This window comes from Pinus tabuliformis, chromosome Q (genome assembly GCF_031772625.1).
Source record: "Pinus tabuliformis cultivar Carrire ecotype Pingquan chromosome Q, CPIR1, whole genome shotgun sequence".
Taxonomy (NCBI): domain Eukaryota; kingdom Viridiplantae; phylum Streptophyta; class Pinopsida; order Pinales; family Pinaceae; genus Pinus; species Pinus tabuliformis.
In genome coordinates this window covers 1,340,189,188-1,340,211,127 of record NC_142296.1, presented here as the reverse complement: position 1 = coordinate 1,340,211,127, position 21,940 = coordinate 1,340,189,188, and the positions used below count along the sequence as shown (strand labels likewise).

The following is a 21,940-nucleotide window of genomic DNA, read 5'->3' as shown; positions in this document are numbered from 1 at the left end:
AAATTAAAAGATTGTAAGATAAAAACAAAAAGTAAAGAACTTAACGTAAATTTTACCTTGTGAAGTTAAAGTGATGTGGAAGCATTGATAACATAGTTACAGGTGGGTGAGGAACCCAAGAGAATGAGGATGATAATAATGATGATGGTGGTGTAGAGTGAGTAACAAGTATATGTAGAGTTGAAATGGAAGAATTGTTGATGAACGAGGAGTTTCCAAGAGAACCAATGGATATAGTGGTTGGCAGCTTATGTATTTTGGTGGATGGTGATTCTTTTTTATGTAATTGAATTGATATTTATGTTTGCATGTACAAGATGAAGAAAAAAATATTGAGAATGAAGAAGACCAAAAATCAGAGAAAACCAAAGCTGAAGAGAAAGGACAATAAAGGAAAGGAGGGAGAAAAGACTAGTTTAATGAATATTTCTCATAAAATGGAAATCAATTTTTTTTGTAATGTTTAGTGAATAGATGAAAATGTGATAACGTAGACTAATTCTAGAAGTCTAGAGATAGGAATGAGATATGAGAGAAAGTAGGGATGAATATTTGTTGAGAGAATCACAAAGATATTATGGAGAGATCATGAGAGATATTGTGGAGATATTATTGGAGATAGTTTTTTCTTTACAATGGGAAAACCTATCATACCTCAGTTGTCAAACTAACAGTGAGGACAACCATCTCTAGTTTCTATTTGCAAACGCAGGCTAACAAATACTCACAAAAGAATACCTTTGAATTGTTTGAAGAAAACCTTCATTGAAACTTTAATCACAAACTCAGAAATTTAATTAAAAACATCAGAGTTTCCAAGCAGGATTCTTAAAATGGTATTAGAGCCTTAGTCATGGTTCAATTGTGGGTTGTTGAAAAAAAAAGATAGACCTCAAGGGTTTGCTTGCAAACTGACAGTGGTTATATGACAGAAGAAAACCCCTATACAAGGATTACATATAGAAGTACACATACCTATAGAGAACAAACTCCCCTTATAGAAGAAGACATCCCTGATATGGAGAGTGAAGAGACACAATAAAAGGGGAAGGAGATAGAGGAAACACCTGAAATTGAAGGGCTAGATATGGGAGATAAGGAAGAATAGGCCTTAACAGCTTACTTAGTGCTATAAATGACTTGGCCAAGGACTAAAAAGATACGGTGCACTTAATGAGAGGCATGACAAACACAAGGACTTCCGCTAGGAAGGAACCATTGAATGGGAAAGGGTCCAACAGTGCTTAGGGTAGCCAAACCCATACTCATGTACAAAACTCATCACACACTGCTAGTAAAATGCCCAAACCCACTATGCCTCACATTATACATGAGATACCTTAGGACATACCTAAGGAGTCTAGTCATGGAATTCCCTATGTAGAGTACATGGAGGAGTAGAAGGCATTGGGAGGGGAATTTCAATCTGCCATGAGATTTACTGATTTATGCCACCTTAAGCTGAAGAGCAGACCCAAACCATTTCAAAATGTTTCAAAGCATAATCAAGAGCTACAAAAAACTTTGGGGAAGGTGACAATCCCCTACTTTGATGGATCAACCAAGTGTTCAGCTCAATCATGGGTTCAAAAACTAGACACATATTTCCAATTACATCAGATGACCTAAGAGGAGGCTATTAAGTTAGCCACTCTACACTTGGATAGCGAGGCCCATGAGTGGTGGTACCATGGGTTGGTGACGTTAGGGCATAGCAGCATCACCTCATACACAAAAGTTCACTCAAAGACTTATTGACCACTTTGACAGGAAGGATCTGGAGATTCATTTTAGAGTGTTGGCACAACTCAAGTAAACAGGTAGTATGGAGGCTTACATTGCAGAGTTTTAGAAGCCAGAAGTCATGGTCACAGATATTTTAGAGACTAGATTGGTGATGTTATTTGTAGAGGGGTTGGTGGGACTTCTACGTGGATGGGTCAAGAGTTTTGAACCCACCACTCTTCGTACGACAATCAACAAAACTAGGGACTTACAGGATGTCGCTTCCAAAAATAAATTCACTCCTAAACGTTCTTTCCCTCATAAGGGTAAAGAGATCAAGCCCTTTCCGAAGGAGTGGACCAAGAAACTGAGGTTGGATGAGGAGACCTGAAAAGAGCAAAGGAAAAAAAAAACTTTGTTCCAGCTGTCAAGAGCCATGGGCACCAGGGCACAAGTGTGTTGGCAAAGTCAAAGTGGGAAAGGCTCATTAAATTGTAGTATAATTGGAGAGTGACATTGATGATGGGGGTGAGGAGCCAGTAAAAGGACAAGTGCAGGGACCAGTACAAGGACAAATGCACCAGGCAGCTGGGGTGAGTCTTCACATGCAGAGGGCAAAGCTCCTATTATTGCATCTATGTCAAGATTTCCTAGATGTCATACCTTCAAAGTTAGAGGGGTTATAGCAGAGGACAAGGTGACAATATTGATCGAAAGTGGGGCTTCCCACAATTTTATAGACGTGGAGACAATAGAGCGGAGAGGGATTCCCACTCTGGAGGTCGATGGATTTACACCATATGCTCTAGGCCCATGGGTAAAATTTTTCTCCAAGTTAGTTATGCTCTTTTAATTCATTTATCTCAAATTAATTAATTCAAAAAAATGTCATATCAACATGTGTCATATTGACCATGTGTATTGATAAGCCATGGTATTGGCCCATGATATTGCAACAAAAGTTATTAACAAGATAAGAATAGTTATTGAATTTCCATTGTAAAATAGATTCGTAAAGTGGGGTGAATATCCATAATTAAGAATATTGTTTAACTCATTTATTAATTCATTTAATAATAATAATAAAGTTTAAAATAAAGTTATAATTTAGTTAATTTTTATGATTTTTTTTTGGATAATATGGTAGGTAAGTATTTTTATACTTGTCATGTATTGATATCTATTAACATTTACTAACCATTTAATTTATATGGTTGCACTAGTTTACTATTTCACCATAATAATAAATTAAAAAATAAAATCAATAATAAAAACTATAGGTTTTTTTTCTAAAACTGACCATTAATTTATTCATTTATGCTATATACCAAATATCTTTCCCAAATAATTAAAAGAATACCTTACAAAATCCATCAATGCTACGAACAATTTTCAATTACGCTACGAACAATTTTCAATTACTAAATTCTGTGGTATCCACTGCTAACTGTAGATTTTCAAATGGCATACCTAATCTACTATATAATTTCTATAATAATGGTCCTTTACAGCAAGCAGAACGATAATTTTCCATTAACACTGTAAATTGTCTAATGCATATTACATTGTGAATTGCAGTGTTCTATAATGCATATTACATTGTGAATTGCAGTTCTATAGACATGAATTATATTTATATGTAGTTGCAAATGTCTTGTCCTGGTCTTTACATCACAGTTGAAAATGAGGGTGGCTCTAGCCACTAATTACATCACAAAAACTGGGGATCAGAACACAAACAGTTCCTTTCATAAATCCATGATAAGATGCACAGAGAACCTTCTATCCTTATTCTAACATAATTGAAAACCTTGTATCCCCATAACCATACTCCAATGTACTAAAATGGTAGCTTGAAAAACATATGTGTTGATAATACTGCTGATAGTCTGAAAGAAAGAAGCCAAAAGAATCTCTGTACAGTCATTCAACGGATTTAAAAAAGGTAAAAACAAATCTACTCTCCAGGCCAATTTAAAATCCATGCCTTGAGTGATAAGGCTAGATGATCAAGGACCACCAGTAGTCTATCCAAACAAAAATGGCTGATCCAATCCAAACCAGAAAGCCTGCAATGTTTTCTCTTCTGAAGCAACGCAAAAGGATGAGCAGGGAACACAGATATCAAGATCGTTTGCCATCCGGGAATTGTACTTTAAAAACAAAAAAGCTGAAACCTCCTCTGAGACTTGAATGTTGAAAGCTCTGCAAGTGTGTTCCCCCAATTCTGTTTTCTGATTTTTGTGGGTGATTGATTATTGGCAATAAGCTGATTCAAAGGAGTCTCCAAATCTCAGAGGCTTTTTGGGAATGTTTGTCTGAGTATTGTTCAAGCTCCTGACTGAGTATTCCTTGTCTATGAGGGATGGAGCTCCTCCTCCAACGGCATGTCATCGCTTGAGCACCAGGGAGAGGACACACCAAGGTCAGTGCCGCAGCAGTCCTGGGCATCCATGTCGGCAGGCTTCCACTGCTCAACGAGTGGAGAGAGCACATTGACGACGTAGCCCATGTCAGGGCGCTGCGAGGGCTTCTCGGAGGTGCAGTGCCCAGACAACTCCGCCACTGTGCAGATGTTTTGGAAAGTATCGTCAGTCATGTCAAGGACCGGGTCAACAGCATTGCGGAAACCCTCACGGCTCTTGAGCACACGCCGAAACCATGTGATCAAGTGCATGCTCTCCTCTGGTTGGGTTTCATCCAGAGCCTTGCGTCCGGTTATCAGCTCCATCAGCACCGCACCAAAGCTGAACACATCCACCTTGGTTGTCACCCGGCCCGTCCCTGCACCAAAACAACAATGGCAGAACTGTTATTCATTAGTTTGAATAAGATATTTTGAAAGAAACTTAAAGAATGGATGGAAAAAATCTATGAATCTCGGTGGATAAATGGCATGATGCCACGCCACTACACTAAATTTTAACCATGGTGTTAGGCGGAAGGAAATAGCAAAAAGCCGATTTGTCATGAAAGAATTGAACTGAAAATTAAGAACAAGTTGATTAGTAAAATGGGTAGCTGAATCTGCTGGCCACCGTGGCCTGACCGAGAACTTTCCCTCGGTTGTGAGTGTCACTTACAACAGACCACAGGGAAAGCTGATTCTATAACGGATTTAGTATGGAAAGAGATTGTCCCGTGCTAAGATGGATCCGTGGTAGGGGATTACAATACCAGACAAAATTTGACTTGAGGCCATTGATCGAATGGATTCAAATTCTTCAAGCTACATTAGCTAATTATAAGACCAAATCCCCTTTGTTTATTAATTTGTTACAACGTTTTAGTGACTATGCATCAAATTCTCTAATTATTTTGAATTATATCCGCTTAACATAAAATACTCTTAAATCTGCTGGATGGAACGCCCCTTTAACACACATTGATATTAAATTTGGTCCTTTTTTTCCTCTTCTTTTACAATAAGTATTAAATTTCGAGAGATGCTAGTATTATATATATATAGGGTTAACATGACTAATAAATAAGTCAATTTATACTATTATGATAATATTCGAAATGAAAATGGAATAGAAATAGAAATTAAACTAGAAATTGGAGGGCTAAAAAGTTTAGGGAGTTAGTAGTGTAAATATTTCATTTTTTGACATAGATATAAGTGATGATTAATGTATTAATCTAAGTCCGGTGACAAAAGGACAAGGAACACATTATAACGTTATGTATATAATTATGATTCATCATTTATACAAGTTTACAATTGTTGGGTCAAAAGGTAATTTTTCCAAATGAATTGCATTTTTTCATTAAAGTTGCTCATGGTTATATACAATCAAAGAGAGACTCTTGAGTTTCACCATCCAATGTCTCTTCATTTTCTTATTCTCCATTATTTATTATTTACATTATTTACAAATGTTCACCCAATCCCAATAATTAAATATCAACAACTAACACTTACTACTACATTAATAACAAATATAATAAATTAACATTTCACAAATACAAATTAATATGATTCGTGATTATTTTTATTTATTTATTTAAATTAAGATTGGAATTGAATAATAAATTAAGATTGGAATTGAATAATAATTTTACGGGGTAATAGTGTTATAACATGAACCCTGCTATTAGAAGGTAAATAATAAATTTTCGTTTTGCAATATCACCGTTTAGAACAAATCAAAATATTAAGGACCACGGGGAAGATTCAAAAAAGGAGAGGAGGAAAGTGTTGCAAGTAATCATTGATGGGTGGAACTACGGTTTAATATACAAAAACATTTTGGTTATGTCTCTTGAGTGAAAGGTTGCAATTGCAAAACATGAAAGTTAATTCATTTAAAAATTGACTTTCTTAATTTGCAATTGCCACTTATCCACGTTAACTTACGAAACATTCGAGTTATATTAAAGTGGCTGAAGAAGGTAGTGGCAACTCTCTCTGCTCCCCACCATTCATTCAACTCAATAGAGTAATGAATTCAATTTAACTTATTTTCGGGTTGAAAACGAAGTTGTAGTTTGCTAGGTGCAAATGACAAGGAACAGACTCTTTCCTCTAATTATGAATTACAGTGATCAGGTCAGTTATTTTACAGTTGCACATTCTAATGATTATTGGTTGTGGCACTTTCGATTTGGACACTTGCACTTTTCTGGTTTAAGATTGTTGTAGCAGAAACAGATGGTCAGAGGATTACCTCTCATCAAAGAACCTGCTAATACTTGTGAGTGTTGCATCTTGGGAAAGCAACACTGTGAAAGTTTTCCAAAGGGAGTTGCATACCAAGCAAAGCAACCTCTTGAGCTAGTGCATATAGAATTGTGTTGACCTATAAGAACACAGTCAATTGGTGGAAGTAGTTACTTCCTCACTTTCATTAATGACTATAGTAGAAAGACTTGGGTTTACTTCTTAAAGTAGAAGTCTGAAACTTTTGCAAGGTTTAAAGAATTCAAAGCCTTAGCAGAGAACCAAAGTGATCGATAGATCAAGGTATTGAGGTCAGATCATGGTGGAGAATATGATTCAAAAACATTCCATGATTACTGCAAACAACATGGAATCAGAAGATAGTTTACAACCAGATACACACCGCAACATAATGGTGTAGCAGAGAGAAAGAACAGAACCATTATGAATATGGCAAGAAGCATGTTGAAAGGAAGAAACTTGTCTAATGAGTATTGGGCAGAAGCAGTTGCATGTGTTATTTATGTGATCAACAGATCTCCTACAAAGAGTGTGATGAACAGAGTACCAGAACAAGCATGGTCAGGTATATCTTGCAGCGTATCTCATCTCAGAGTGTTTGGATGTGTAGCTTATGCACATGTGCCTAAGGAGCGAACAAGCAAATTGGATGATAAAAGTGAAAAATGTATATTTACTAGTTATAGTGAGCAGTGAAAAGCTTACAAATTGTATAACCCTGTCATAAAGAATACCATAATTAGCAGAGATGTTGTGTTCAAAGAGCAAGAGTCATGGAATGGAACTGTAGACAAAACATGCAAAAGTGCCACTGATGGAAGACGATGATGTAGCAGAAAAGGATCAGCAAGAATCATAGGTGAAGACACCAAACAAAGACACACCAACAAGGACTCCAAGATTTTCAGAGCAGCATGGATCTTCAAGCAGATCAACAGATCGAGATTCTCCCAACAATCAATCAGGTGATGAATCAAACAATGGTAAGAGAAAGATGAGAAGTTTGAAAGATATTTATGATGATTTGGATGTTAGTTCAAATTTTGCATTGTTGTCATTCCAACCTTCTTCGTTTGAAGAAGCAATCAGAGATGAAAATTGGGTGCAAGCCATGGATGAAGAAATTGAAGCTATTGAAAAGAATGATACATGGGATTTGGTTGATTTGCCAAAGGACAAAAATCTCATTGGTGTAAAGTGGGTGTACAAGACAAAGTTGAATGAGAAAGGTGAAATTGACAGATTTAAAGCTAGACTTATAGCAAAAGGATTCTTGCAACAACTGAGAATAGATTTTGGAGAAACGTTTGCTCCGATAGCCATATTGGATATTGTAAGAGCAGTTCTAGCCACAACAACTCAGAACAAGTGGAAAGTATATCAGATGGATGTGAAATCAGCCTTCTTGAATGGAATTCTAGAAGAAGAAATTTATGTGCAACGGCCTCCAGGATATGAAGTTGAAGGTAACGAAGAGAAAGTTTATAGGTTGAAGAAAGCACTCTATGGACTGAAGCAAACGCCTAGAGATTGAGATAGCAGAATTGACAGCTACATGATCAAGAATGGATTTTGTAGAAGTAACATTGAACTTACCTTGTACACAAAGGTAAATGAGAATGGAAAGGTTTTGATTGTTTGTTTATATGTTGATGACATGATTTCTACAAGTGATTTTAAGATAGATGAATTTAAAGCAACCATGATGAAAGAATTTGAAATGATAGATCTTGGTCTAATGAAATATTTTCTTGGCATAGAAGTTGAGCAATCTGAAAAAAATGAATTTTTATTTGTCAAAATAAATATGCCAAAGATTTGTTGAAAAGATTCAGGATGGAAAATTGCAAACCTGTCCCTACACCAGTTGCAATAGGTACAAAGTTAAGCAAGGATGATGAAGGATCAGATGTCAATCCAGCTCTATTCAAAATATTGGTTGGCAGTCTGATGTATCTCACAGCTACAAGACCGGATATCATGCAAAGAGTGAATTTGATTTCCAGATTTATGGACACTTCAAAGGACACACATTGGAGTGCAGGAAAAATAATACTTAGATACATAGCAGGAACTAGAGATTGTGGCATAATGTATGCAAGCATAGAAAAGAAGGATTTGATTAGATACACAGATAGTGATTTTGCAGGAAGTTTGGATGACAGGAAGAGCACTTCTAGTTTTTTGTTCCATCTTGGTTTAGGTGTGATTTCATGGCCATCTAAAAAGTAGCCCATTGTGACACTTTTCTCAGCAGAAGCAAAATATGTAGCAGCAACATCGCAGCATGTCAGGCAGTGTGGTTAAGAAGAATATTTGATGGAATCAAGCAGAAACAACAAGGATCAACAATAATATATTGTGACAACACCTCAACGATTGCACTATCCAAGAATAGTGTGTTTCATCAGAAGAGAAAGCATATTAATACTAGATATCACTTTATTAGAGAACTTGTGAGCAATGGAGAAGTTCACTTGATGCCTTGTAAATCTAGTGATCAATTGGCTGATATATTTACTAATTCATTAGCAAAAGATTTGTTTGAGTTTCATAGAAGAAACTTAGGTGTTGTAAGTCTAGTTAAGATAGAGACCAACAAACATGTTTGAGTTTTCATGAGTGATGTTTTAGTTTAGCGGTCATAATTAAGGGGAGTGTTAAGATAAGTTCATTACTCCCGCATGAGGAGTTGGCTAAAATTAGAGAGTCAGTTAACTAAGTGTTGAGTCAAGTGGAGTTAAGTGATAGACAACTTTTAGTGTGTGGTTGTAGGTCAAGATATTTGAGGGAGTCACTAGTAGAAAAGGTTTAAATACCCTTCATCGAGTTCATTGTAATCATCAAGTTTTTGTGTGATCAATAGAAGAACCGCAGCTCATGTGTTTTGTGTGTGAAATTGTGTTTTGTCTCCTCTACCTTTCCAAGAGTAGATCTGCAGTTAAGATGGATTTAGGCTGATTTATATAATTGTTAAATTTTCAAAAATATGTTAAAAAGCACATTTATATCTAAATTCTATAAATAACTCCATTTAAAATTCTGGCTTGTTGTATGTCTTAAAATGGTTTTTGTTTGGTTACGAGTTCATTTAACTTGGATGTAAGGATATAATGAAACAGGTTAATGGTCCAAGAACGAGAGGCATCTCACAAAAGTGAATCATAAAGAAATAAGTTAACGCGGCATCTGAGAGGAGTGAAACTCTGCCCCATTACATACCACCAGTGGGTAAATTCCAAATGATATAGTTTTCCTTGTTAAACAATGATGACTCAACTTACATCATCAAATTATCAAGCTTTTCTATATGGTATAATAGTGTTATAAATTCTAAATCAATCTTATGACACAAAACAACATATTTATATAACTGATTTTATTTTCTGGATCACAAACCAATAGCTATAAACAAATCATCCTATGATTTTTATTAAAACCAATATGAATTCAAACTAAATTTTAAATAAATAAATAATCCAATTATTTAATTATATAAAGAAAAATTGTAATATATATCTGAAATAGTGAAATTGAAATTAATAAAATGAACTTACTCAAAATTTGAAAGGAATATATATATATATATATATATATATATATATATAAAAAAATTATTTTGGAAGGTTAATGAAAAAAGTTCATTGTGACTTGATTTAAGGATATAATTATTTTGGAAGGTTAATGAAAAAAGTTCATTGTGACTTGATTTAAGGATATATATGATAGTAAATTGATGAGAATTTAAAGGAAAATTAAATAAACAATTTCAAAACCGCAATATTTATAAATTTTAAATATAAAAAAAAATGAATATTTAAAAAAAATATATTATTTTTAAGTAATAATATGTATATATTATTTTTTAAATTATATATAATTGTTATTTTTAATAAAAATGGTATAAGATTATGTCTGATTAGATTTAGAGTATGTTTTAAAATGGTTTTTATTTGATTTGCGTTCATCAAACATACCAACAAAAGTGAGGGTCCAAAACCCAGAAACGCCCGTGAATAGTTCCGTGTAACATAATTTCCTCTTCATAATACTTGGAAATAACGCTGATTGATTATTTTATTATATTAAGTTTTTCCACTAATTGATTATTTTATTATACTAAGTTTTTCGGACAAGAAGGCATTAATTGATTAAACGAACTGGAGTGACTGCATGCTTACCTGCGTATTCAGGGGGCAGGTAGCCAAACGTGCCGGCGAGCCTGGTTTCTACAGACCACTTTCCATCGGGGACCCGCCTGACCAATCCGAAATCGGAGACCTTGGCCCGCATGTTGTCGTCCAGGAGGATATTGGAGGTCTTCAGATCTCTGGGAATGAAACTCGTCTGTGCAAGGCTATGCAGCTACTCAACCCCACGGGCCACATCGAGGGCAACGATAAGCCTTTGTTTCCATTCCAGTGGCCTCAGCCCGGCATCCGCCCATTCAAACAGATGCAGGCTCAGCGGACCGTGGGCCATATATTCGTACACCACAACTTTTTCCCCGCCGTCGATACAATAACCGAGGAAACTCACGAGGTGCCGGTGTCGAACCTTGATAAGCACGGCGATCTCTGCCTGGAACGCCTTCAACCCCATGCTGTTCATCTTCGCGGCCTTCATCCGCTTCACGGCAATTTTGGTGCCGTCGTGCAGCTCCCCTCTGTATACCACCCCGAATCCGCCTCGCCCCAATATGTTCTCGTCGCTGAAATTGTCGGTTGCCTCCCTGAGCACCTCGATCGATATGACCATGTTGCCGGGTGGCTCGACAACATGACCGTCGCTCGTGCCACCGTTGCTCATGTTAGCAATTATAAAAGATATCGACGGTCTGATCGAGATTTTCGACTGATCCTGGTAGGACGACGCCGGTGCGCCGCGGCGGTGAGGATTAGTCGCCACGGTTGTCGGGCTTTGCACGCGGGTCGACCTCTGACGCTTCCACGACGCATAGCCCGCAACGAGTACCAGAGCCACGACGCCGATAACAGCCCCAGCTATCCAGGCTTTGCTCCCTGAGCCGCCTCCACCTCCGCCACCGCCGGCATTGCTGCCGCTCGACGTCCCGTTGCTGTTACCTGAAGAGCCTGGTGAGGCCCCGGGTGAAGGGGATTTCCCGATCTGTGGATTGCCACCTGTGAGAACAGACACGCTGGAGGCGAACTTGGGGATGGCACCCGACAGCTGATTGTTTGTTACATCCAGCTTCTTTAAATTCGGCAGCTGGGTAAGGTCGGAGGGAATCGAACCCGTGAGGTTGTTTCCGCTGAGTATGATCTGCGTGAGCGACGTAAGGCTCGACAACGCCGGAGATATGGTGCCGACGAAATGCTGGTCTGCGATATTGAGCGTGCTTACATTGCCCCCGACGCAAGTCACATGGAGCCACTGGGCACACGGATCGTTGCCCGTCCAGGCTTTGGCGATTGCATACGGGTACCCGAGGCCCTCCGCGAAGGCCAACAGGGCATTTACTCTGGAATCGCAGGGGGTCCCAGGAACGGACGTGCAGAAATTGTTGCCAGTTGTGTCGGGCTGGGGTTTGGTTTTGAAATTTGGGTAAGGCCCTTGTAGCTCGTTGTTTCTCAGGCTGATGTTCAATGAGGTGAAGGAAAGCAGCGACTCAGGCACTGGTCCAGTAAGCATGTTGTCTCGTAGCTGCAAGTCGAACAGACTCGCCGACTTGAAGTCGGGTACTGGTCCAGTGAAGGCATTTACATTTAACCAGGCCTGCGTGAGCTGACTCATGGCGCCAACGGTCGCAATGGATCCGCCAAGTAGATTGCCCTTCTGGTTATTCAGCCACAGTACCTGCAAATTCGACGAGGCATTGAATGATGTCGGGATCGACCCATTCAGACTATTGTAAGCCAGCTTTAGCGTCTGCAACCCTGCTATTGTCCCATCGCCCAAAAACTCCGGTAGCTCGCCGACAATACTGGCATTGTTGGCACTGAATGACATGAGAGCCACGGCGCTCGCAAGATCGTCAGGGATCGACCACGGCGCCAACAGGCTATTATCGTTGATCGCAAATCTTTGCAGACTCGTGAGCCCGTGGAAGAAATCTGCCGGTATGGAATCAAACGCATTGCTGTCAAGAAACACCGATTGCAGATTCGACAATCCACTGAAACTTGGCAACGGCCCTGACAACAAATTATCCTTCACGTTAAGTGAGGTCAGGGCGGTCAGCTTGTTGAAATCCGCAGGCAGTGTCCCTTCCAAATTCATCCCCTGAATGTTGATCCCCGTCACTTTTGTTTCCGAGCAGGAAACCCCCGTCCACCCGCTGCACGGATCGTTGCCCGTCCAGGTGCTATCGACCTTCACAGTCTTCGCCATTTCAGCCATCACCTGAGCATCCGTCAAATCCGTGGCGGCATCGACCGGGCAAGAAAGGCAAAAACTAACCCACAGGCACCACCATAGCCAGTCCGCGTTCATCTCTCCAAGTTAAAAACCAAGAGTCACACAAACTGCAATCGTATTCAGGGCCCTCGATTTGCTTTTTCACACGTTAAATACTATTGGTTTCCAAATTTACACGTCATCGTTGACTGGCCACTAATTTTAAAAAAGCCATATTGACTGGTATTGAAAATTGACCAGTTTTAATTTTTTTTTTAATATATATTTTATATATACACACTCCGTAGTCCGCACTACCCTCGCCTGAGGCATCACGCATGGGCTGCCAAAGCAACTACTGCGAAGATGAAAAGACAGAGTGAAGCCAATTTATGAATGAATAGAGTACTAAGTAGCGTAGAGCAAGTAAGCACGGGATAGCTTCGTGAAACTTTATGTAATATGTACCACTCAATATGACATCGGGGCGGGGTTTCCGCCGTTAATTTTCCTCTTTCTTTAACTTCCTCACCCAGCCGCTGTCTATGCCATATGGAAATGTAACCAGCCAATGTAACATTACACGATATAAAACCGTTTATATAAGTACGCCTACAGTGACCACCATGTAATAGCAGATAAATTTTGTAAGAAGGCATCAACAGGAATCAAAGTTCCATATTCGAGTAGTTGGCTTTGCTTACCACTTTGTATATGGATTGGTACATTAAACAATGTTTTGCATGAGCGTTGAGATGTACCAAAAGGATATATAAGTGAAAATGGAGAATAATTTTGTTTTTTTAATTTTGGAAACTAAAAATTCAATTTATATTTATAATTAATTTTATAATAGAAATAAATATGAAATAGATTTATTTTTTTATTTATATTAAAATACAAAGTTTTGTCACTCCACAACAATAAACCTGTATTTATAACAACTTGATCCATGAAACGCTCAGGGTCCAAAGTTGCCATGATGAGAAGTATATAGTTAACACTGCAAGATGATTGAAATAAATTTCAGCGTTAAGTGTGAATATCATCTCGACTTTCCATGTAGTATGAATTAATTGAGTTTGGCGAGTAGTGAATTCCTAGCTAGGAGTTGTCACTTACCAGCCTACTAATCATGTTCACAATTTCCAGATTCCAGTTCAAGTTCCAAATTCTAGCTATTTTAGTGATCACAGTTTTGAGAACAAATTGCACCACTCGCACAGTGTGAGAACAGGAATGTGTTCAGTGGTTCCATTTTTTTTTTATTTTTTTTTTAATGTTTTTGTCCCAAAATTTTCAAGTATATAATGCAATATTAAAATAATGGCTCCAATGAATATATTTGCAGTTTTGATCAAACGTGATTTTAATGTATGAAAAGAGTTTGTATTTTACATATTCCTAATTTAGTCATAAGATCTTGCAAAATACTCTTCCCTCTCTCGTTCTTTGAACTTCTTGTGCTTGTTCTTGCCAGACTTTTTCTCTGCTATTCATATGAATTTAATAAGACTCGACGTTCCTCTCGGTTCTTTATGGACTTCCTAGGTCTGGATTCCATCAGTCTCTCTTTTCTCCCCCTTGTCTCATCATCCTAGTTTCCACTCCTTGGAAAGCCTAATTTAACTACCAATCCACATAACTCAAATACCATCTTACTTGTCCCATAAGATCCCCACCCAAACCCATAGAGAGAAGGCTAAAACAAAATGAAAACCGAGATTGATCCCAAACCAACCTAGAATGCTTGATCGCCAAACCAAAAATTTATAATCACTTTTCACTACCAGGACGGGTTCGAGTTCCACAACCTCACCCTCCCTTTGGATTAGAAAGGAAGGACGATTTCAATCCGAAAGGAAATAGCAAGGGCTAACGCATTGCGCCAACACTTGTATTGTCAAAAGAGGGTATGTCCTTTACGTTTATATAGACCTGTTTTTGTTGTTGGTAATACACCCATCACCCAAGCCACGCTGAGGATAATCTTAAATTTATATAATTTTTAAAAATGATGTTTTTTCATCGTTTTAAAGTAAATCTGTGAAACATTATATTTTTATATATTATATATCTTAAATTCACTGTTAATTGGAATTAAAAAAAAAATTGATTAGACTACGTTATTTTATATCTATATATATATATACGTGAATCGTTGGAAGGTATTATAAAAGAATTGGGTTAGGCAATAATTAAGAACCAAATCAATTATCTAATCAATGCCAATAGTTACTGCTTGCGTATTTTAATGAATACTTATATTACATAACTATTTTTTTGTCTAATTTTAATTACAACAATATTTACTTTCACTATTTTTAATTATGAATATATATTTTTTCACTTTATAATATATATTTTTGTTATTTTTTAGAAATAAAAAAATATCAAATATGTAGATACATATTTTTCATTTATTAGACGTATTATATTTTATTCTATAATGACTATTATTTTCGTGGTCACCATCGTTTTTGGAAAAATTACAGATAATAAAACAAAAAAGATTTGGACATTCACAAAAGTCTTTAGAAAGAAAGAGAAAAAAAATTATTAACATCCACGCATGAAAAAGTAAACGGTAGTCCACACATGAAAAAGTAGAACGGCACACATGATGAAAAGTAAATGGTGGTCAACAAATTTGCGCTCGACAGGAAGGATAAATTTGAAATTCGATCCACTTTACTGTATCTGGGAAAACGCTGAGAAACGGATACTGATGTCCGGCCCCGAAAAACGCGGACACACTGACAATATAAGTCTACTGCATTCCATAAAAACGTTGACACACGGTTTCTCAAGGCAAGCAATATTTGCTATGCTATAGGGTATTTAATACCGGTAAGAGTACAGGGTGGTCAGCCTAAAGTACATCTCTACATTCGCATGGGCATCCATCCAACCATTCGACTCTCAGTAATGCAACCATCCATCCAACCTTTCCGGCGACCGGCTGCCGAAGATCTCCGGCCTCCCTTTGGCTCACCAGCGATGCAGGTGGTAGATAAGACCTGCATTTAAAGCATTCAAGGCTCGGCTTTGGATCAAGGATTTCAAATTTAAGAATTGGGCGGGAAATTTCTGCAACAGCTTGTTGAATAAGGACGAGATGGTGCTCTCAAGCGCAGTCATATATTTCTCCAGGGCAGGTAACAGAACTAGCTTTGGGTCTGGAGGCGAGCGGGCAGCCCTTCCTGTGGGTACTGCGGCCGCCGGACTCGAGACTCGCCGACGAAAGGACGGCTGCGTCAGTGGAGGACTGGAAAGCGGAGCTACTGCCGGAAGGCTCCGAGAAACGGGTGGAGGGGCGGTACCTGATAGAAACAGGGTGGGCACCGCAGGCGGCGATTTTGGCACACGAAGCGACAGGGGCTTTATTACCCACTGCGGATGGAATTCGGCTGTGGAGAGCGTGGTCGCGGGCGTTCCGATGATGGCGTTGCCGCTGCAATCGGACCAACCTGGCAACGCTCTGCTTCTGGCAAGGGAAGCGAAAGTGGCGGTGGAGATGAAGACGAGCAACGGTGTCGCTGAAAAGGAGGTAGAGAGGGCTGTGCGATATTTAATGAAGTCGGAAGAAATGAAGCGGAGGGTGAAGGCGTTGAGTGAAGCTGCGGTTGCGGCAGTTTCGGAAGCAGGAGGGGCAGCTTGGCAAAATCTGGATTCTTTTATGTCACGAGTAGAAAAAACTTTTGTTTTTATCGATGGTCTTCCAAGATAACAAAAATTATAAGAAAGTCTTCGTCAGTGGCCCTCCACGAGAAGGAAAGATTTGGAAGCTTAATCGATGGTCCGCCACCAGAAGAAAAGTTTTTATCAACAGGGGGCTTCTTCTGGAAGGGTTGATTTAAGTCTTTTATCAGCGGTATTCCAAGGAAGAGAAAAAATTAAAAGTCGCAAATGGTGTTCTTCAATTTAAGAAAATGAATTATTTTATTAATATGTTATTTTAGAATTGGTAGTTATAATTTTACTATGCTTTTCATAATCCTCCATCTAATATGGTTGTTTCCAAATTATATTAAAAAATATATATAGGTTTTACACATGGTAGATAGCATTAACATTGTTAATTTCGTTTATTTAGTTCGCTTGAATTTTTTAATTACTATTAATTGTTTAAAATTTTATTATTAGAAAAATAATAATATTCAACTTTTTATTATAATAATAATAGATAAAAATAATATGATTTTTATTTAAATATTTTATATAAAGCCAAAATTAAGAGAATATATATTCTAATTAATGAGAAAAATAGTGAATATTTCATTTAAATATTTATAAAAAATAGGATAATGAATAAATTTATTAATATTTTTTATAAATAATAAAAGATTAAAATTTTAAAAAGGTGAAATACAAGAGTATTTTTTTAAATAATAAAAAAAACACAATTTATTAATTATATTAATTACTTTTAATAAACTAATAATTAAATCAATTTTCCTAACATTATAATTATATTAATATTTTTAGGGATAATTTAATTGACTATTACTATATTATCAAGTAATATGTAAATCACTAAATTAAAAGCCCAAATCTCTTATTATAACTTTTTATTAAAAAACCACAATTTATTAATTATATTAATTACTTTTAATAAAATAATAATTAAATCAATTTTCTTAACATTATTAATATTTTTAACTCATTAATATTATTGAATTAATTAATATAAGATATATGAATTCATATATATTATTGAGAATATATTATTAAATTAATATATTTTTTCCCCTCCTTGGAATTTCATGTTTTCATATATTCTTATATGAATACAAAATCATTTAAAAGAAAAAGTCATAACATATATTTTTGAAATAGATAACATTCCCTTTGGGGATGATGGACTTGAGGAGCCTTGGAATTAGTGAGGGTATCACCACCTACCTCCTACATGACAATTTATAGAGGTGACGGGTCACCCTTCATGCACGCATACTAGTGTTGTAATTAAGTTTGTTCATGTTAAGTCAATGTAGTTGGTGGGAGGTAAAATGATATGGTTCTTGGTTTGGATTGCTACTATGTTCAGTGAGTTTCTAGGCTGTATGAGAGTGGATATCGTAAGGGGAATGTCAACAACTCCTGATTTGTCCATCAGTGTTTTCAATAAAAGTGAATGTTTGTTTTTCCATCAGTTTTTTCAAGTGATTGTATATCTAAAATTAGTTTATTTATCTTAAGAAAACATTAGATGTATTTATATGTAATATTATTTAATGTGAATATAGAATATAGTTGGCACTATCAAAATTTAAATTGGTATCAAAACACTATCCCATAAACTATAGTTAACCTAATTATTATTTTTTTTCCTTTTTCTTTCCACTATAAGAATAAAGTGTTAATTTTATTTTATTGGTGAGGAATCGGTACACTCTACTTGTCATGATGATAAAAATAATAATAATAATAATAAAATTACAAATTTTGAGTTAGGAAATGTCCAAATTTAAACAATCATAAAATAACAATAAGAAAATAATTGTGATAAGACAATCATAAAATAACAATAAGAAAATAAATGTGAGAAGACAATCATAAAATAATAAGAAAATAAATGATTAGCTATTAAGTAAGGAGTTGTCTTTAGTGCGACTTTTTGGAAGATTTTCCGATCTAATTTCTCTAAAATCCCTAGAGAAATTAGATCGGAAAATCTTCCAAAAAGTCGCACTAAAAACAACTCGATTAAGTAAACCTAATAGATCCATCTTTACTCTGGATCTATGCAGAGAGAGATCAAATCTTTTTTCACTCTATGCTAGTTGGCATATCAAGATATTTGAAGATCAAATCTTTTTCACTCTATGCTAGTTGGCATATCAAGATATTTGATCCCTCTCGGCCCTTAGTAGATCCAGAGTAAACATGGATCTATACTGCTTAATTCTCCCCTTTAAATAGGCTACATTCCACTTGAATACCATGGGTCAATACCATTGGTTCTCAATACCATAGGTCAATACCATGTGCTATCTTTATTCTTATTAATATTAATACTAAGGTTAATATTTTTTTTGCATGATATTAATAATAATTTGGCCCATAGGTTTCACCTAAATAAAACCCCTTTTTTGAGTGTTGGTAAATATAAAGTGAATTCTGGAGTAAATATAAAAAAAATGTTTTATTTATTTACCATATCTCTCATTTATTTATATTTTTATTAATTTACCATACACCTTTTATAAATATGGTATTTGGCCCATAAACTTCACCTAAATAAAACCTCTTTTTTGGGTATTCATAAATAATTAGAGGTTTATGGAGTAAATATAAAAGAGAGGTTTTATTTATTACCATACCTCTAGTTTATTTATATTTTTATTTATTTACTATACCTTTGGAGTAAGTATAAAACGAGGTTTTATTTACCATACCATAGCTCCAATTTATTTATATTTTTATTTATTTACCATACCTATTTTTTAAGTGTTCATAAACCTCTTTATATTTTAAATTTATATTGTGTTTATAGATCATAATAATTAGATTGATTTCTAAATAGGGCCGGCATTAGATTAAGAATGTTAAATATTAAACATTACATGTTAAATGTTTACGTTTAGTTTACATTTAGAGTTAAGTTTTGTCACATACCCCGGTAACCTCGCATGTAAAAGTAGGGAGTTAGAATTTTTATACAATTACCACAAGTAATTAATCAACTCACAACCCACAAATCATTACTAACCATTAGATATAACATTCACTAATACATCAAGTATATTGCAGTGAAAGGCAATAAGTTATATATCCATTTTCATAACCATTAACCATCCATGTGGTAGTGTTCTGACATAAGCTGTTTCATGAATCCCTGCATCCATTTCTGGACATCCTTGCCATATTAAATAATCATGCACTAAGACATTATGCTTGCCACAACAAATAAAGAACCATCATCATCAAGGGACACGTAAGGCAATCACATCAATCACGCCATTGAACACGGAAATACCCTGGAAACCCCGTAGGGTGAAAACCAGCGAACGTTTAATCTTCTTATTAAACGCTCGTGAGGGTTTTCACCCCTCACTCAATGGCTTATAAGGGATTCCATCCCTTAACCATTGTCTTAAAATCTTTACAATGAGATATCATTAAGCTATCACATAACTAGCTACAAGCTAATACAATTTCCATGTAAATCTTTCACTTACATACCGCCACATACAATAATCCTTGTGGCATGATTGTTCTAACAACGTATGTTCCTGCAACTCGAACTTATCCGCATGGAGAAATAATCCTTTTCCTGCCATAATGTTAAACAACACTTTCCTTTGACACCATCTGCCATCGTTTCCTGTCAATGCAGTCATCAACAATCTTGGCAACAAGATTAGTTACAATATTATTCAAACATTAATCAACCTCTAAGGAGATCTTTCATTAGTATTGCAAGTCTGTATTCGCTTTTTAAAACATATAGCACCATGCTTATGTATACATACACAAGTAAATAACCATTGTTCTGCACCCTTGCGCATGTATCCCTTTTACAAAGTTATTTTTCAACGGTTAATCATAGTTTTGCTAACGTGCATATAACATGTATAGAACACATAGTTTTGCTAATCATGCATATAACATGCATAGAACTCAAACCTGAAGTATGCACTCTGTAATGGGATTTCCCAAACACAAAACGCTGCCTGCGACAGTAATAATAGACATCCGCGGGATTGAAGGGCTGGAAATCTTGTACCAGCAGTTCATTTCAAAGTCAAAGGCGCATGAGAACTTACCAGTTTTGCAGAGGAAGAACCATTCCATGGCTCTGCGTTTCTAATTCTCAGGCAAACTGCCGAGAGAAGCTACCTCTCATTTCATTTTTCCTTGGAGCCACATCCGCCAATGAGCAAGTTGCAATGCATTCCAAATCCTGATATTTATTGACATGAACATCAGGTTTTCTTATAACAACTAACGAATAGGAACCAGTCGTTCGCCGCCTTTTCTCATACTCAACATCTTGCACAGGAAGAGGAAGCTTCTGGGGACCAGACGAAGCATCGGAGACCAGCGAAGTCTCCTCCTTCCTTCCTGTAATGCTTGATGCACAACAGTCATAAATCCGATATCTCTTTGCATCCTCCGTAAACATCGAACTTTTCTTCTGCTTCTGCTCAATATCGTCATCGCTGGTTCTATACTTACTGCTCCCACTACCTACATACTGATCCAAATACATTGTCCATACGGACTCAGACATCTCAGTTTCCATGGCCTCTGCGTCCTCACTTTGCAAATATTGGCACTGAGCAGCAGAAGCAGGTCTCGGTTTTTCAATTGAAGGAGAGATTAACTGTCCCTGCGATTTGCTGTCGATGTTATTACTCGACATACAGGCAAGGATTCGTTCTCGATACTTCCCCAACTCCGAACTTAACATAATGTTGGAGTTCCTCTGAACAAGTCATGGCCCTAAACTGTAGCCCCGCCCTTAACACGAGATTGGAAAATCATATGAACAGGTCATGTGCCGAACATGTCGCCCCCTCCACCAAGAAAAGAGTCGTTATTCCTCAGGAAAGGTATCAGTTTTCCATCCAAGAATCAGTTCCGAGTTCAAGAACCGTTCCGAATCCAAGAATCAGTTCCCATTCCAAGCCGCCATTCACGCCCTGCTCTGCCATTCTTAATTGATAGCTTTATGGATAATAAAGATTAGTTTTTGTAACTAATTCGTGATCCCTTTTTTTAAAAGAATTATTATTTCATCACTGAATAATTTATGTTAAGTTACCACGACTTCCAGTTTACAAACAACCCGTAAATAGTTATTACGTTAGGGGTGTTACACGTTTACGTTTACATGTTTACGTGAGATCTAACTAATGTTAAATGTTAAACATTACATGTTCTCACCTAATGTTAAATGTTTACGTTTACATTTACATTCAATGTTTACGTGAGATCGACCCCCATACTGGGTTGTAGAGTGCCTCTGGCGCAATAAAAGAATTGAACCCAAATATAAAATAACAGTAATAAACTTTTGGAAAAGGGAAAAAGTGGGAGCATTTTTCTTTTCCTTTTTTTAATAGTGAAAAGGGGAATAATGAATAATAATAATTATTATTTAAAGAACAAAGCATTAAATTCATAGAGATACAAAAGAGGACAACATTTTTATTGAGTGAGACA

At 36.5% G+C, this 21,940-nt stretch overlaps 1 protein-coding gene and 1 pseudogene across 2 annotated transcripts; both read right to left on the bottom strand.

The window, feature by feature from the left end:
• Nucleotides 1-3,339: 3,339 nt before the first annotated feature.
• LOC149224814 (receptor protein kinase TMK1-like) lies at nucleotides 3,340-12,819 on the bottom strand (annotated as a pseudogene). Its single transcript, XR_016249099.1, has 2 exons — nucleotides 10,591-12,819; nucleotides 3,340-4,509 (listed from the first exon to the last, which is right to left on the bottom strand). The product of XR_016249099.1 is annotated as a receptor protein kinase TMK1-like (transcript).
• A 7,766-nt stretch (nucleotides 12,820-20,585) lies between these two features.
• LOC149224813 (uncharacterized) lies at nucleotides 20,586-21,429 on the bottom strand. The gene is made up of 2 exons (XM_089388288.1): nucleotides 21,370-21,429; nucleotides 20,586-21,200 (listed from the first exon to the last, which is right to left on the bottom strand). The coding sequence occupies exons 1-2, from the start codon at nucleotides 21,427-21,429 to the stop codon at nucleotides 20,586-20,588; spliced, it is 675 nt and encodes a 224-aa protein (XP_089244414.1).
• Between the last annotated feature and the right edge of the window lie 511 nt (nucleotides 21,430-21,940).